We start from the raw sequence: 19,138 nt of genomic DNA, 5'->3' as shown, positions 1-19,138 counted from the left end.
GTAAAGTATCAAACAATGTAATGTAAAGTATCAAACAATGTAATGTAAAGTATCAAACAATGTAATGTAAAGTATCAAACAATGTAATGTAAAGTATCAAACAATGTAATGTAAAGTATCAAACAATGTAATGTAAAGTATCAAACAATGTAATGTAAAGTATCAAACAATGTAATGTAAAGTATCAAACAATGTAATGTAAAGTATCAAACAATGTAATGTAAAGTATCAAACAATGTAATGTAAAGTATCAAACAATGTAATGTAAAGTATCAAACAATGTAATGTAAAGTATCAAACAATGTAATGTAAAGTATCAACCAATGTAATGTAAAGTATCAAACAATGTAATGTAAAGTATGAACCAATGTAATGTAAAGTATCAAACAATGTAATGTAAAGTATCAAACAATGTAATGTAAAGTAAAGTATCAAACAATGTAATGTAAAGTATCAACCAATGTAATGTATCAAGTAATGATCATGAACAATGTAATGTAAACAATGTAATGTAAAGTATCAAACAATGTAATGTAAAGTATCAAACAATGTAATGTAAAGTATCAAACAATGTAATGTAATGTAAAGTATCAAACAATGTAATGTAAAGTATCAATGTAATGTAAAGTATCAAACAATGTAATGTAAAGTATCAAACAATGTAATGTAAAGTATCAAACAATGGAATGTAAAGTATCAAACAATGCAATGTAAAGTATAAACCAATGTAATGTAAAGTATCAAACAATGGAATGTAAAGTATCAAACAATGTAATGTAAAGTATCAACCAATGTAATGTAAAGTATCAACCAATGTAATGTAAAGTATGAACCAATGTAATGTAAAGTATCAAACAATGTAATGTAAAGTATCAACCAATGTAATGTAAAGTATCAAACAATGTAATGTAAAGTATCAACCAATGTAATGTAAAGTATCAAAGTATCAAACAATGTAATGTAAAGTATCAAACAATGTAATGTAAAGTATCAAACAATGTAATGTAAAAGTATCAAACAATGTAAAGTAAATGTAAAGTATCAAACAATGTAATGTAAAGTATCAAACAATGTAATGTAAAGTATCAACAATGTAATGTAATGTAATGTAAAGTATGAACCAATGTAATGTAAAGTATCAAACAATGTAATGTAAAGTATGAACCAATGTAATGTAAAGTATCAAACAATGTAATGTAAAGTATCAACCAATGTAATTTAAAGTATCAACCAATATAATGTAAAGTATCATCCAATGTAATGTAGTATCAAACAATGTAATGTAAAGTATCAAACAATGTAATGTAAAGTATCAAACAATGTAAAGTAAAGTATCAAACAATATAAAGTAAAGTATCAAACAATGTAAAGTAAAGTATCAAACAATGTAATGTAAAGTATCAAACAATGTAATGTAAAGTATCAACCAATGTAATGTAAAGTATCAAACAATGTGATGTATAGTAAGTAATTTTAACCAGTAAATGTAATTATCAAAAGTATCTGCCAATGTAATGAATGTAAACAATGAACCAATGTAATGTAAAGTATCAAACAATGTATCAAAGACGTGGTACACGCTATCAGATATCAAAGACGTGGTACACGCGCCATACTTTTACGAGCTTTTCGGCTTTCACAAACTCAGACTTATCAACAGATTAAGTATAATTTTCATGAGTGCTCTACACGAGGAAAGAGGTGTGGGACATGCAGTTCTCACCTCGTACGGTAGGTCACGTTTAATGACGCGGTTTCACTTTGGCATTCATTTGGCATATGGATACGAGGTATCAAGCAATTTCAAAGCTTTATGAAGATTTGTCATTTATTCAAGACCGTGCTTGTAAGAGTTATCGGACTTCTTTCTGTTACAATTTTCACAACTCGGTCACTTCCATGTTGACATTTCTTACGGTGATAGATATGAAAAAAAGAGAGAGAAAAACATACACACACACACACACACACACACACACACACACACACACACCAATCTGAATCAAAATTTGAAATAGAAAAACTGATGTAATATTTTATTGTAGTTCTCTTTTCATCAATTCTGATTTTTAGACAGGTGAAAATGTTTAAAGTAATATTAGGAATTATTAGATATGGTACTGAACAGATCAAATTATCTAAACCAGATCCCACTTTGGATTTCCGTACTTTTTTCGTTTAATGGACTTGAGAGAGCGAGAGCGTTGTTAGATTACCGAATACACTATTGATCTCATTTGACTTATCAGAACAAGATCGATTGATAAATACTTACACCGTATACCTATACAACAAGTTTGATCTAACAAGATCTTTATTTGCATCTATAATTTTCTATCTATATATACAAATTGTATATCTCTAGTTACATGACCTATATATCTGTAGTTCCCTGACCTGTCTGATTTAACACTTCTATCACCTTTATCTCTAGTTACATGACCTATATAGCTGTAGTTCCCTGACCTTTCTGATTTACACCTCATGACCTTTATCTCTAGTTACATGACCTATATATCTGTAGTTCCCTGACCTGTCTGGTTTAACACCTCCATGACCTTTATCTCTAGTTACTTGACCTATATATCTGTAATTCCCTGACCTGTCTGATTCAACACTTCTATCACCTTTATCTCTAGTTACCTGACCTATATATCTGTAGTTAGCTGACCTGTCTGGTTTAACACTTCCATGACCTTTATCTCTAGTTACATGACCTATATATCTGTAGTTCCCTGACCTGTCTGATTTAACAACTCCATAACCTTTATCTCTAGTTACATGACCTATATATCTATAGTTCCCTGACCTGTCTGATTTAACACCTCCATAACCTTTATCTCTAGTTACATGACCTATATATCTGTAATTACCTGACCTGTCTGATTTAACACCTCCATCACCTTTATTTCTACCTTTATATCTAGTTACATGACCTATATATCTGTACATGACCTTATATCCTGACCTGTCTGGTTTAACACCTCCATGACCTTTATCTCTAGTTACTTGACCTATATATCTGTAATTCCCTGACCTGTCTGGTTTAACACCTCCATTACCTTTATCTCTAGGTACATGACCTATATATCTGTAGTTCCCTGACCTGTCTGATTCAACACTTCTATCACCTTTATCTCTAGTTACATGACCTATATAGCAGTAATTCCTTGACCTGTCTGGTTTAACACCTCCATCACCTTTATCTCTAGTTACATGACCTATATAGCAGTAATTCCTTGACCTGTCTGGTTTAACACCTCCATCACCTTTATCTCTAGTTACATGACCTATATATCTGTAGTTCCCAGACCTGTCTATTTTAACACCTCCGTCACCTTTATCTCTAGTTAAATGACCTATATATCTGTAGTTCCTGGACCTGTCTGATTTAACACTTACATCACCTTTATCTCTAGGTACATGACCTATATATCTGTAAATCCCTGACCTGTCTGATTTAACAACTCCATCACCTTTATCTCTAGTTACATGACCTATATATCGGTAGGTCCCTGACCTGTCTGATTTAACACCTCCATCACCTTTATCTCTAGTTACATGACCTATATATCGGTAGTTCCCTGACCTGTCTGATTTAACACCTCCATCACCTTTATCTCTAGTTACATGTCTGTATGACCTATATATCTGTAGTTCCCTGACCTGTCTGATTTAACACCTCCATCACCTTTATCTCTAGTTACATGACCTATATATCTGTAGTTCCCTGACCTGTCTGATTTAACACCTCCATCACCTTTATCTCTAGTTACATGACCTATATATCTGTAGTTCCCTGACCTGTCTGATTTAACACCTCCATCACCTTTATCTCTAGTTACATGACCTATATATCTGTAATTCCCTGACCTGTCTGACTTAACACCTCCATCACCTTTTTTTCTAGGTATATGACCTATATATCTGTAGTTCCCTGCCCTGTCTGATTTAACACCTCCGTCACCTTTATCTCTAGTTAAATGACCTATATATCTGTAGTTCCTGGACCTGTCTGATTTAACACTTACATCACCTTTATCTCTAGGTACATGACCTATATATCTGTAAATCCCTGACCTGTCTGATTTAACACCTCCATCACCTTTATCTCTAGTTACATAACCTATAGAGCAGTAATTCCCTGACCTGTCTGATTTAACACCTCCATTACCTTTATCTCTAGGTACATGACCTATATATCTGTAGTTACCTGACCTGTCTGATTTAACACCTCCATCACCTTTATTTCTAGTTACATGACCTATATATCTGTAGTTCCCAGTTCTGTCTGATTTAACACCTCCATCACCTTTATCTCTAGTTACATGACCTATATATCTGTAGTTCCCTGTCCTGTCTGATTTAACACTTACATCACCTTTATCTCTAGGTACATGACCTATATATCTGTAAATCCCTGACCTGTCTGATTTAACACCTCCATCACCTTTATCTCTAGTTACATGACCTATAGAGCAGTAATTCCCTGACCTGTCTGATTTAACACCTCCATTACCTTTATCTCTAGGTACATGACCTATATATCTATAGTTACCTGACCTGTCTGATTTAACACCCCCATCACCTTTATTTCTAGTTACATGACCTATATATCTGTAGTTCCCAGTTCTGTCTGATTTAACACCTCCATCACCTTTATCTCTAGTTACATGACCTATATATCTGTAGTTCCCTGACCTGTCCGATTTAACACTTACATCACCTTTATCTCTAGTAACATGACCTATATATCTGTAGTTCCCTGACCTGTCTGGTTTAACACCTCCATCACCTTTATCTCTAGTTACTTGACCTATATATCTGTAGTTCCCTGACCTGTCCGATTTAACACTTACATCACCTTTATCTCTAGTAACATGACCTATATATCTGTAGTTCCCTGACCTGTCTGGTTTAACACCTCCATCACCTTTATCTCTAGTTACTTAACCTATATATCTGTAGTTCCCTGACCTGTCTGATTTAACACCTCCATAACCTTTATCTCTAGTTACATGACCTATATATCTGTAGTTCCCTGACCTGTCTGATTTAACACCTTCATCACCTTTATCTTTAGTTACAAGTTCTATATATATCTTATTACTCGGCGTATCTTGTTCTATGACCTACAAGTAATACAATGCTTTACATTTTTGTAGTAACATTAACATAAATATTGTATTTACATGACCTAAAGTCATAGTAAGTCATATGACCTATATCTTCTGTTCTTTACCATTTCTCACTAGTCGAATGAGTGGAGCGTACTAGCACTGACGCACTTAGTGTACAGAATCGACCAACTTTTTCGGCTGCGCTATAATCCTATGTACACTAAGGTCGACAATAGTGTAACGAGATGGTAAACGGATTATAGACAAAAAATAATCAGATAGTAACAATGTATTGTAGTTAATTCGGCTTCACTTTTTAACACTGGGTCATAAATGTGCGAGAGTCTGTGGACCCCCTCGTCCCTATTAAGTACTGGCCCGCTGTGGCGAATCCAGATGGCTGCCTTAACCAACCGCCTGAAATGGTTGTTTTCCCTGTCGATCATTTTCATACACTGCTTACACCAGTGCTAGTATGCTTCACACTGGTCATTTGTCTGGTGAAGGTGACCGTGTTTCATGAAATTCCAGAGTTGGAATGCAGATTTTCCAGAAGTGCATCTTTCAAATGTATCGACTACAGTTATATTAAGAGATAGTTTTATTACATTTCCTTCCAACATTATGGGCATTATGAATTAATTATCTAAATATATTGAAAAACAAAAATCTCTCTTACACCATGGAGTAAATCCATTGATAGGAACAGCCGAAGCATGGAATGTCTGACAGAAGAGTACTGTGACGTCACAATACAGCGGAGCCGGTTTCTATTATAGTATAATTATTACATTTGCCGTCAAGTACTTTTGTAATAGGACGGCGGCGGGCAATGTAAATATAACTATAATATTGTGATGCTGGAAATGTTACAGACGACACTAACAAAATAGACAAATTACACTATATTTTAAACTTAAATAATCATCTCGTGGTATCTTTTATCTTACCACAGTTTAATGTGATATTATTGATGTATTAGATTAACAGTATCGATGCACACGTAAACATGTATAAACAGCACACGCCCATATTATCTTAATATAGTATTCGATTGGAAAATAAAGAAAATTAAACATAATGTTCCGTCTTAATGCCAACGGTGAATAAACAACCTTTATAAATAATAATAAAAAAATATCAAGAGAATAGATATGAAGCGGATGTATGAGGTTCTTTATCATATCACGAATATTCTAAATCGAGTGTTTAAGTAGAGTCAGATGGCTACGCTGAAAACAGAAAGGTGTTTGACTGCCAACGTTTATTCTCTCACCGTGACGAGCTTGTAGACTCGCCCAAAGTATTCTTTAGTTAATAAAACAAATAAAAAAATAACAGTATTTACTCCAAATTACGATAAGATTTACCACACAAAACTTTTTTATTATCAATTTTTATTTCACTTATGGAATAAATGGGTCTATTCTGATCACTTTTTACACAATAGCAGGTTTGGAATGCATCAGCTTTCCTTTTTATCCCAGTTTGATTTAGTCTACAATCAAGAACTTGTTGACAAACAATATATTTCACCTTTACCATTTTTTCTTAATGTTTGACAGTCTGAAAGACTGTTTATTTTAAACGCCTAAATCGGTTTCGGTTTTTCACATTCGTATCTATATTTAAAACAGATGCACTAGAAGAAAGTGAAATGTATTCATCACGGCAGAAGCACCAAAGATTTGTTTTGATATGTTTACACAGATGTAATGGTCATCTTTTTTTCAGACGAAGATAAAAAAAAATGATGAAAACAAAGATTTATCTCATACATGTAATTGCATGGAAAAGTCTCTCTCACAAAAATGGATTGAGTGAAGCCAAAGATGTAAACAAAACGAATTGGACAAATAGTATTTGTCAAAATTGCATATGTAACAATGCCTTAGCCGTTCAATTTGAACAGATGTATCTATTCACCGTCATGTCTGGCTTTCGTTAACTTTCAAATGATTATCAATTTTGGACGTTGTTTAAAACATTTCATTTCTTTTTGAAATTATTTTTGACAAGAGTGTATTTTTTAAACGTCAGTGTACAGCGCATCAAAGTTTGCATCATTATGTAATTTATAGTAATCTGTTTTACTACTGGGCCCTGATCGAGGTTTGAAAGTCACGGGGTCATTTAAAGACTTCTTTGTAACACTTTTTGTAATAAATTACTCAATCATTAATTAGTGTAATAATTAATACATTAAGTTTATAACAAATACGCGTCGCTTGCTGTAATAATTTCTTAGTACTTAGTACTAAAAGGTTAACCTCCATGTTATAAGTAATTATAATATAAAATTCATAACAATATGTGTTGAAACAAGACTTGGCAACGAGATATTTACACCTGCAACTTACTGAACACGTTTTGCATATGTTGCCTTATGGAACTTAATGTACTAGTTTTATTTTGTGCGGGGTTTAACGTCCTCTTAGAAGGCAGGATTATTACATGTGAAGACGGGTGTCAAGATTGGTGGTGAACAAGATTGGTGGTGAACAAGATTTATGGTGAACAAGATTGGTGTTGAACAAGACACAGAAAGGAATACCAGGTTCAGGAAGGAAAGTGTCCATCTTTTACGAACATGCAGTTGAATGTGGTAAACCCTTTTTTGACGTCTAGATGTCCCTCAGATAGAAGACATTGGAAAACTCCACCCCGATCTACAAGTCCCCCCCCTCGCCCTCCCCCACCCAACACAGGCACAATGGGAGACAGCAGGTATATTTTTTTCCTCGTCACCTTCACGAGTCTAGACAAATTTCTTATTGGCTAAAATTATTGAAAACTAATTGTTTCTACCTTATTAGGTTAATAGAAACAGTAATAATAGAAAGAAAAAACTATTATTGCCTAAATGGAATGTGGCATCATAGGTCATTTGGATTGAATGCTGAGTGAGTTTGACTTACAATATAAAAAAGCTGATGTTGGAAGGACCGTTACAGAGAACAGTGGCATACATTGTATAACGAGCTAATATTAATGGCCATTTCCTCATCCTTATCAACACTTTCCAACACTTATCAGAGGAAAATGGAATGAAGTTTTGACCGATAAACTGATAATTCCAGCATGTAAGCTTTTTACACGAATGACAAGATTTCGAATCTGATTTCCGATGAAGAACCTGCGGCTCGAGCGAATACTTTGTTAAGGCTGATTATTATCATGACAGTTTGGAGATATCTTTCTGCATTTTGATTGGTCAAGCAGTGTCTGATTGACATATGCGCAATAGATATTGCTTGTACCATTGTCTTATCATTTCAGTACCTTGATACTGACCAGTTAGTGTCACCGTCTGTCGTCTGCCAGATCCGCAATTTTCTTTCCAAGATGAATCTTCTTGCCGCCGTCGTAGTTGCCGTTGTGCTAGAAGTATGTTGTGCCCACTTGTGCATGATTAGTCCCCCACAACGAGGTTCAATGGCCAATCTTAACAAACCGGCTTCCAGTGACTGCGTTTTGACCACTCCAAGGTGTGGAGGCCGAATGCGGGGCAAGCCAGTTATGGGACTCCGAAGGGGACAAAACTTCACCGTGTCATTCCAGAAAAACCTTGACCATTATGTGAAGGCAACTCCAGGAAGCTTCACCGTTTCAATAGGTTCTGAGAGAGGAGGCACCAGACTGAATGTGCTGGCCACCATCCCTGATGCCGGGGAACCCTCCCTAACAGTATATTCTGTCAATGTCACCATTCCTATGTCACTTTCTCCGAAAACAGAATATATCATGCATTCTGCCTACCTAACCAACAACCCACAGGCACCACCCGAGTTCTTCCAGTGTGCTGATATTATGATCAACGAATAAAGAAACTGTAAATGACATTGGTGTGACTTTAGTTCTGAACTTACAAATTGACGCTGGTGAATTTATCTCTTTAAATGTGTTTGGCAAAGGCTGGATTTCTGTTTTGTACGAAAATTGTGATTTTGATCAATTAAAAACGATTAGAAATGTAAGTACGTATTTTTGTATTATTTCAGGCGCAGTATACTTTTGCCGGAAGAAATGATTAAAAGAGATATTTTAAATAAAGACAATGGATAGGGAAAGCAACACTACAAATATAACAGTAAACGGATGATCATATATGATTGAATCTTGGAATACTTCGTGTGATTAGGGAAATCATGATCTTTTTTAACAAGAAAAGCATATTACCGTTTACAACAGGGTACCTCTACTGTTAGAGATGGTATGTGTACCCCTCAGAGTATCCCATATCTACTTGCAGGGACTGTTTATGTACCAATCAGGGCTCCCCACATCTGCTGGCAGGGACTTTTAAAGTACCCTTTAGGGTACCTCACATCTACTGACAGGGATTATTACTGTACCCCTCACTGCACTGCGCATATACTGACATGACTGTTAGTCTACCCCTAAGGGTACCTCACATATACTGACATGACTGTTAGTGTACCCCTAAGGGTACCCTACATATACTGACATGACTGTTATTATACCCCTAAGGGTACTCCATATATACTGACATGACTGTTAGTGTACCCCTAAGGGTACCCCACATCTACTGATATGACTGTTAGTGTGTCCCTCACTGCAACCCGCATCAATTAACTTGACTGTTAATAATTATACCCCTGAGGCATCTACATCTACTATCATTGACTGTTAATGCACCCCCTGGGTACCCGCAGATCTACTGACAAGGACCGTTACTGTACCCCCGGGGTACCCACATATCTACTGAAAAGGACCGTTACTACACCCCTTGGATACCCGCAGATCTACTGACAAGGTCCGTTACTGCACCCCCTGGGTACCCTACATCTACTGACAAGGACCGCACCTGTACCCCCTGGGTAACCACAGATCTACTGACAAGGACCGTTACTACACCCCCTTGGTATCCGCAGATCTACTGACAAGGACCATTACTGTACCCCCTGGGTACCCACAGATCTACTGACAAGGACCGTTACTGTACCCCCTGGGTACAGACAGATCTACTGACAAGGACCGTTACTGTACCTCCTGGGTACTCACAGATCTACTGACAAGGACCTTTACTGCACCCCTTCCCATCCACTTATTACCAGCGACAACAGCACTGTACACGTCATGGTACGCAACATCTATCTACAAAACAAGACACTGCACCCGTCGGTATACGCAACATGTATTGACAGGGACTATATCTACATATCTACTGACTGGGAATGTTACCGTACCCCGTCTAGGTACCCCACATCTACTGACAGGGACTTTATATGCACCCATCTCGGTACCCCGCATCAACTGACAGGGACTTGAACTGTACACATCTAAGTTCCCCACATCTACTGATTGGGACTGTTACCGGACCCCGTCAGGGTACCTCTCATCTGTTGACAAGAACTTTGCATATATCCTTCGGGGTACCTCACGCCCTTCGTTTTTCCACAAAGTAATCTAAATGGGGAAAAAAATTAACTATTGCCTTCTCTAACAGATGTTTGTGTTTTGTACTGCCAATAAACTGAGGCCACTGTCCTCGTCAAAGATACAGCAGCTGATGTGTCCCGGTACAGTGAGGAGGTAGATACAGGTGACGTAATCGAACAAATGACGACGATAATATGATGGAGCCCAGACACCAAAATACAATATATACACAGACACTGGCCTCGTCTGTCAATACACTTATACACTATTAGTGTCAGACGAGGCTGGTATATGTGATGTTTACATAAGTACATGACAAAAGTCAGAAATTTTTACATCAGTGTGATATTTTTCTTTCCTGTTTCTTCGCTCCGCATTTCATTTTAATCCTTCGTTGTAACTTTCTATCAGTTAATAAATTACAACCGGAAATAAATGCAAATATATATGAATATATATATATATAGATATACTAATCAAATTGCCGTAGATTATGTCATTCTTTTAAAGTGACGTCATTGTCGACTCTATCGTTCAAGTTCAAGACATTATTGGGAGTCTACACGTGGAAGATGAGACCGACACATTGCGAATCGCAAATTAAACATGGCTATTTGTCAGCCATCTTAGTTTTGGACTTTTTCCTGAAATGATGGACTGAGGTATATGGAATTTGAGAAGTACTCTTCGAAGCATTCTGATTACAAAAGTTAAAACAGTAACTTTGGGAATGACCACCCGTCAGCTGTCTTATTCCTAATAAAAGCATATTTAACACTAACAAGAATCCAAAACGTACGTGTCAAAGAGAACCGACACATGAAGTCTGACTATATTATCAGCCATCTTTAATCCTAAATATAACCACTATCGGCAATGTCATGTTCATCAGGTTACGGTACAGAAGTATTATCACAAAACCAGGTGTCACTTTAGGAAAAACGGGGTCAGAAAGTCATAGATGTATCTCGTCTTGATGTGATTTCAGAGAGGTTTTCTATCTTATCAAATGCTTTACCTCCTGACAACAGACAAGAAGTAGATATCCTATATTCATGAAAATAAATCAATATAAAATTGAAAAAAACAAAGCTCCGTAAATTTTCAAACATCATTTCCAGACACTGAATGCTGTGATTACAGATACCATAATTATATCAGCTTTAGATAAGCTTTGTATACTGTAAATCACTTATATTTACGCGAGAAGAGTCAATTGCGAATTCAAACCCCTCGCTATCATTTGTTCTAAAATAACTCCATGTTGATTTGGTAACCGATATCAGAGGCTTGAAAAGTCCATGTCTTAAATAACTCACCTTTCGCAAATTTTAAGTCATTTCTAGATAAGCGTACGCGAATAAATGTATTCACAAATATATGTCTGACGAGGGAAGTTCGCGAAATCAAGTATTCGCTGAATTTAAGTAATCTACAGAATGTGTATTGTGTATGTACTTTGCTTCAAACAGAGGGATGTTTTATCATCCCTTGAAAGGGTCAAATACATGCATTAGCCGATAACCTTATTCCACACTGCTCTCTGAACTGTCTTAAACTGTCTGAAAACGATCGGAACATTTCTGTGGTTTACCCTTTACTGACATACGACAGAAATAGAACGTACGACTTGTCTGAGCGTTGCGAACGACTGACCTTGTTGCGATAAGGCTTCTTATGTAAGGTGTCTCAACGATTAATATCTGTGAAGGTCACTTCCAGCGAACCAGCTTTTCGTTTGGCTTGTTTCAATACGAACCAGTGTACAATCAAAACCGTCATCCTTCAGCTCGAAAAGGCACATTATTGAAAGCATGAAGTGCCTGGCCGTTGTCATCATTGCCATAGTGCTGGAAGTCTGCAATGCCCATTTGTGTATGCTGAGTCCTCCCCAGAGGGGTTCTATGGTTGGTATTAACAAGGCTGGAGCCACAGACTGTATACTGACCACTGCGCGATGTGGCGGACGGCCAGCGGAAAAGCCTATCATGGGATTGAAAATGGGTAGCAATTTTACCGTGACATTCCAGAAGAATCTGGATCACTATGACAAGGCCACCCCCGGGGCTTTCCATGTGGCTATCGGTCAGGAGAGACAGGGAACACAGATGACCAATCTGGTCAGTATTCCGGATGCTGGCGAGCCATCATTGACCCTATATTCTGTCAACGTTACCATTCCAACAGGACTCGTCTCCAGACAACTTTACGTCCTGCAGACGGCTTACGTCACAAACAACAAAGATGCGCCCGCTGTTTTCTACCAATGTGCTGACATCATCATTGAGGGATAATCAGGACACTGGAAATCATCTTCTTGCCTTCTTCACTTTGCAGTGGGTGGAGGAAGTTCTGATCTGCTCTCGAAAGAACTTTGTTATCTAACTTTGCGAGGTATATCATGTTTTTGCTACCTATTGCCGATCATTTCTCCTTTTTCACAGACGGACCGATGTAAACCATTTTCTATTTGTTGTAAAACCCAGATGTTGTAATTAAATTTCGACTATTTATTGAACAATGATTCTTTTATATTTACCACATGTTCGCTCCATCTCATTCGTAACACCGACTTTCATTTTTATTGATTTTGGTTTATCGTTGAAAACTGCAAGAGATGTGTAATGCAAGGCCAAAATATTGCCGTTAGAAAGAAGAGGAAGAAAAAAATACATGGGTAAAGTTAACGCTTTGACAAGAAAAATCATGAGATGAACAATTTATCATACCGAAAATAAAATAAATTTATTTACACTTAAATCTTCCTCAGGAAGCTAATAAGCACTCTATGCGAACTCTTTGTGTCCATTGGAAAGACATTGTATCCGGACTACTCGGAACGACATGCGACGGGCCTCCCACATGTTGTTCAGTGAAAAATATACACCAGCCATTACAAAGATATTCCATCTCAAAATTACCCTCAGCTACTCATGTTGTGAATCTACGTCCCCTTCATCTCTATTAAAAACTGACATGCTACGGTGTATTGAGGCTTTATTCTCCTTCTATCGGTCAATCACTCTGTAATAATACCACTCGATAACATGCTTCCTGGCATGCTAACCGTTCGGTCGTTCTTTTATGTTACGTTTGTGAAATTCATGATAAAGAACATTAAGTAGATGTGTTTCAAAAACGGTAATAACTGCTCGAATCATGCATATTATTGATAACTACGAAGATATTTTTAGAAACCCAACTTATATTTTTGTAATACCTGTGAAAAGCTATGGTCGTGACCTGATCGTAGACATCAAGTCTATTTCATAATCGATACTAACAATTTAATCCATTTCTTATCAGTTTACAACTGTTTTGCCCGGCAGTGGCTGGGAATGTGTTCTTCTTTATGATGATAAGTCACTAGGACTCATGAATATTCATAAGGAGCGTGCATTAGTATTTGCGAATTTTATTTGCCTTTTTAAGATTTAGAAGGTCGAATAAAAAATACTCTGGTCAAGACGCTTGTTTGTCGTAATACAAAACTGACAAATCCTTCACCATTAATCATATTTATTAACAAGGGGAGGTCATGTACTGTTGTCTGCAGTTCTTGGCACAGAAACAAAAATAAGATCTATAACTCAACAGTGTGTTAAAAATACGTTCTAGAACTAAAACGATAGTTACGGAATAACAATCTATGTATCACGGATGGTGCCTGATGCGGGATGACTGTGCGAATTTGACAGTGTGGGATATTTGTTAACCTGACAGTTCTTTCACTTTGCGTACCAGATGGCTAAACCTGACAGTGTGGGAAGGTTGTTAATGCGGGATGACTGGGTGACTTTGACAGTGTGGAATATTTGTTTACCAGACAGTTCCCTCACTGGGTATACCGGAATAACTAAACCTGACAGTGTGGGAAGGTTGTTAATGCGGGATGCCTATGCGACTTTGACAGTGTGGGATATTTGTTTACCAGACAGTTCCCTTACTGGGTATACCGGAATAACTAAACATGACAGTGTGGGAAGGTCTGTAGATCTAGCAGTAGGAACTTGAGAGTGAAGGATTGCTACTCACAGGGAAGTAGCGTCACGGCTATGAACTAGCAGTGCAATATTGTGGTAAACTTGGCTGCGATGTTATGGTGGTTGTGAACATGACAGTGCAGGATGAGTGTAACTCCAGCCGTTTGGAATGGGTGTGAACCTGACAGTGCAGGATGACTATAAATCCAGCGGTTTTGCATGACCGTGAACCTGACAGTGGAGGATGAATGTAAACTCAGCGGTTTGGGACGGTTGTGAACCTGACAGTGGAGGATGACTGTTAACCTACCGGTTCTTGATGGCTGTGAACCAGACAATACATTGACTGTAATCCTAGCGGTTTTTGGACGGTTGTGAACCTAACAGTGCAGGGTGACTGTGAACCTAGCGGTTTGGGATGGTTGTGAACCTAACAGTGCAGGGTGACTGTAAACCTAGCGGTTTGGGATGGTTGTGAACCTAACAGTTCAGGGTGACTGTGAACCCAGCGGTTTGGATGGTTGTGAACCTAACAGTTCAGGGTGACTGTGAACCCAGCGGTTTGGATGGTTGTGAACCTAACAGTGCAGGAGGGTTGAAACCCTAGCGGTTTGGGATGGTTGTGAACCTAGCGGCGCTGTGAAAGCCTTGAAGCTGGAAGCACAAGATGGCTGTGCGGAATAGTTGTGAATCTGTTGTTATGGGATGGCTGTGGACCTGACGGTCTGGAATAGTTGCGAACCTGTCGGTATGGAATTGCTTGAAACCTATCGGTGCGGAATGTTTGTGAATCTGATATTATGGGATGACTGTGAACCTGACGGTGCGGGAAAAGTTGTGAACCTATCGGTGCGGAATAGTTGTGAACCTGATGGTGTCGTATTGCTGGGAACCTATCGGTGCGGAATGTTTGTGAATCTGATGTTATGGGATGGCTGTGAACCTGGCGGTGCAGAATAAATGTGAACCTATCGGTGCGGAATAGTTGTGAATCTGATGTTATGGGATGGCTGTGGACCTGACGGTGCGAAATAGTTGTGAACCTGTCGGTGTGGAATTGCTGGGAACCTATCGGTGCGGAATGTTTGTGGATCTGATATTATGGGATGACTGTGAACCTATCGGTGCGGAATAGTTGTGAATCTGATGTTATGGGATGGCTGTGGACCTGATGGTGATGGATGGTTGTGAAGCTCACATCATTTAATGGTTGTAAAGCTGGTGGCATGGAATGGATCTAATCATTGCGATATTGGATTAGGATGATGGTGCTTCAAGAATATTTTCTGTTCTCCGTCTATGAATCAGACACTACGGTATTAACGTCCATGAATCAGACACTACGGAATCTCGGTCTATGAATAATACACCACGGAATATCTGTCTATGAATCAAACATTACGGAATCTCTGTATGTGAATCAGACACTACAGATCACCGTCTATGAATCAGACATTACGGAATCTCCTACTATGAATTAAGACACTATGGAATCTCCGTCTATGAATCAGACACCACGGAATCTTCGTCTATTAATCAGACACTGGAATGATGACAGTTTCATCTCCCGTCCTGACCTCGGGGGATATGTCCGACTCCGGATAGCATATGGTGCTATTCTCATGCTGGAAGTGCTCCATCAGAAGAACGTCTTGTCTATTAACGTTGGCCGTCTGGAAATTCTGATTTTCTGTTTGGACAGTCGGAACATCATTTCCCTGGGAGCTTTCCTCCTGGAAATTCTGAATGTTATGTCCTTTTAAGTAATCTAACTTCATATTCTGAATGTCATGTGAGTTGTCCGACTTAAGGATGTACAAGTTCTGGCCAGAAATACGTTCCCATTGTAGAGTCTGAATGGTCTCTCCCTGAAGATTCAGAACACCAGGTTCCTGTAACGGAGCCGTTTGGATGGACTGAAAGGCAGGTTCCTTTGAGGGAGATGTTTGGATGGTTTGAATGCCAAGTTCCTGTAAGGGAGCTGTTTGGATGGTCTGAACGCCAGTTTCCTGTAAGGGAGCTGTTTGGATGATCTCAACACTAGGTTCCTGTAAGGGAGTTGTTTGGATGGTCTGAACACCAGGATCCTGTAAGGAAGCCGTTTGGATGGTTTGAACACCTGGATCCTGTAAGGAAGCCGTTTGGATGGTTTGAACACCAGGATCCTGTAAGGAAGTCGTTTGGATGGTTTGAACACCAGGATCCTGTGAGGAAGCCGTTTGGATTGTCTGAACACCAGGATCCTGTAAGGAAGCCGTTTGGATGGTCTGAACACCAGGATCCTGTAAGGAAGCCGTTTGGATGGTCTGAACACCAGGATCCTGTAAGGAAGCCGTTTGGATGGTTTGAACACCAGGATACTGTAAGGCAGTTAAATGGAAGGTCTGAACACCAGGATCCTGTAAAGGATCTGTCTGGAAGTTCTGAACGCCAGGTTCTGTTAAAGAAGCTGTTTGGGGGTATTGAACGCCAGTTTTCCGAAAGGCAGCAATTTGGAGATGCTGAACGCCATTTACCTGTAATGGAGCTGTCTGAAGGGTCTGAGAGCCATTTGCCAAAACTTGTATTGTTAATGGAGATGCCACGGGCTGTACAAGGTTTCCTTGAACATACAGCTTCCCGTCCACATTTGTCATGACTTGAAAATTTGTGTCCTGTTTTGCGACGTCTAAGTTTTGACTCAAAGCAACTTTCTGTGTAGAACATATCTTCAATGGTATAGGAAAGGACTGGGAAGAATCATTCGGCACAGTTATAGGGAACTGGAAAACGCCCGTTTGGCTCTGTAATGGTAAGGTCTGCAATATATTTCTTGGATACAACTTTTTCACACGTTTCAATGGAAGCTTCATTGGCTGGCACTGTGTATTACCTTGTGTACAGAAGGCGGTCGCCTGTGTGCCAAATTGCTCTTCTTCTTTTGAAGCGGAAACATAAATTTCATCCTGGTTCTGTGAACATTTTGTCTGAAAACCAAGCAAGTATTTCTTTTATTTGCTACACTCGTACAAAAGGGCGAGGAACGGAACGACTAGAAATTTTGTGGCACCTTAGGCCAGATACAAAAATTAATGTGATTTTTGACATATGCTTGAAAAAAATAGAGTGGATGGGTAAGTACGTATAGGTACTGTAGGAAAAGTAAATATAATAGGGTTTTTTATTCGGTTTATAATGGGTAGAAGAAAGATCTTGACTTTAACAGTGTTTCTTTGGAAATATTATTAAAAAGTTTAGTGAAGGTGCAAAATATCAGGATAGGTACAGAAGGGTAACCAGAAACAGGATTTTGTTTATTTGTTGTTGTTTTTTTTTAAGAAGAAGAAGACTCTCCTGTGTCCAACAAGATTCACGTTTTAAAAGTTACTGTAGAGTAACCCCCTTTCGGGACCAGGAGATACTATTTTAATGTCAAAAATGTACAGAATGAGAGTAAATAAAACAGATAACCATTATCGTCCATTACTTGGTCTATCAATAGTATTTCAGTCCTGAAATAACACACTCTTTAACAAATTTACAGGATGATATCTTTATAATACACCCGCCAAGATAATAAGTTATGGATTGCGATTTTCTGAATGAACAAAAATCATATGTATTTTTCCTACCCTCATTGATGGGTAACTGATAAAATAGTATATATCGATCCTGAAAATGAAACTGAGTTGATTATAAATCTACTATTCTGTATTTTAACGTTCGACTCAATTCGGTAATCTTTCAGTAGGTATACAAGTATAGCTTGCTTGTAGTATGCTTTTTTTCTTCTCAAATTTAGCTGTTACGTACAACTATTAATCCGTGCGAAAAAAAAAATTAAAGTCGAGTCATTTCTGTGACTTGTAATGTACAAACTAATACTTAGCACTAAAAATTTTATTCATGTAAAATTAAAGGTAATAATTCTTGGAAAATTTCAGTGGAAATTTTTATTCTAGAATACTTTTTTTTTTCTACGGTAGTATTTTATTACCGATACTTACCAAAATAAAATCGACCCTAATATATTGTCTATATTATAAAACGACATATGATATCAATATAACAATTTTGTTATTTATAAACTTACGTTAGACAGGGATTCTTGGGTCTGATATCGGGAAAGGTTGCTGCTGGCAATTTGGTCTTCATCGTCGTCCTTTGATCGCCGCTGGACGTTGTTCAGAAGTTCAGGATGACCTTTCCGGAAGAAGTTATGACGGTACTCCAGTAGGTCAGGCCAGTGTTTCCGAGATATTCCCGCAAACGGACGTCTTTGAACTTTTTGAAAACCATACAAATTTAACTGACGTACCAGACTGTTTATGTTTTGAGTCTTGAATGTATTCCGTTTTCTACTTAAAAACTCTGTCTGAAATATTCTCCTATTTATGATGAAAGAGTTTCCGTCGATGCTCCATGAAATCGCTCCACTATCACAACTATTCAGGAGTTGCCAAAGCTTCAATGGGAAACGTATTTGCAACAAATGTGGCATTGACAGCTTATCCAAAATGTTTTCCTCGATTCCCTCCATCGTTAGTTCTTATTTACCAGGAAATCGCGAGTGATTTTGTTCTCGAACACAGGCACGTCCAACTTGGTTAAATGACCATGTGCACATTTTGCTGCGTCGTTATTTATATTATG

The 19,138-nt window shown here is 38.0% G+C and overlaps 3 protein-coding genes across 3 annotated transcripts; 2 read left to right on the top strand and 1 right to left on the bottom strand.

The window, feature by feature from the left end:
• The first annotated feature begins 8,465 nt into the window (after positions 1 to 8,465).
• On the top strand, positions 8,466 to 8,945 carry LOC132543230 (uncharacterized). Its single transcript, XM_060206711.1, has one exon. It carries the CDS (start codon positions 8,466 to 8,468, stop codon positions 8,943 to 8,945), a length of 480 nt encoding a protein of 159 aa, XP_060062694.1.
• Positions 8,946 to 12,337: 3,392 nt separating this feature from the next.
• LOC132543226 (uncharacterized) lies at positions 12,338 to 12,817 on the top strand. Its single transcript, XM_060206707.1, has one exon. It carries the CDS (start codon positions 12,338 to 12,340, stop codon positions 12,815 to 12,817), a length of 480 nt encoding a protein of 159 aa, XP_060062690.1.
• A 3,221-nt stretch (positions 12,818 to 16,038) lies between these two features.
• On the bottom strand, positions 16,039 to 19,025 carry LOC132543262 (uncharacterized). Its single transcript, XM_060206744.1, has 2 exons — positions 18,579 to 19,025; positions 16,039 to 17,472 (listed from the first exon to the last, which is right to left on the bottom strand). The coding sequence occupies exons 1-2, from the start codon at positions 19,023 to 19,025 to the stop codon at positions 16,039 to 16,041; spliced, it is 1,881 nt and encodes a 626-aa protein (XP_060062727.1).
• Between the last annotated feature and the right edge of the window lie 113 nt (positions 19,026 to 19,138).

This window comes from Ylistrum balloti, unplaced genomic scaffold (assembly GCF_031769215.1).
Source record: "Ylistrum balloti isolate Yb309-2 unplaced genomic scaffold, AGI_CSIRO_Ybal_v1 Utg369746, whole genome shotgun sequence".
Classification (NCBI taxonomy): Eukaryota; Metazoa; Mollusca; class Bivalvia; order Pectinida; family Pectinidae; genus Ylistrum; species Ylistrum balloti.
Note: the sequence above shows the minus strand (reverse complement) of the source record. Positions and strands in the feature narration are given on the sequence as shown.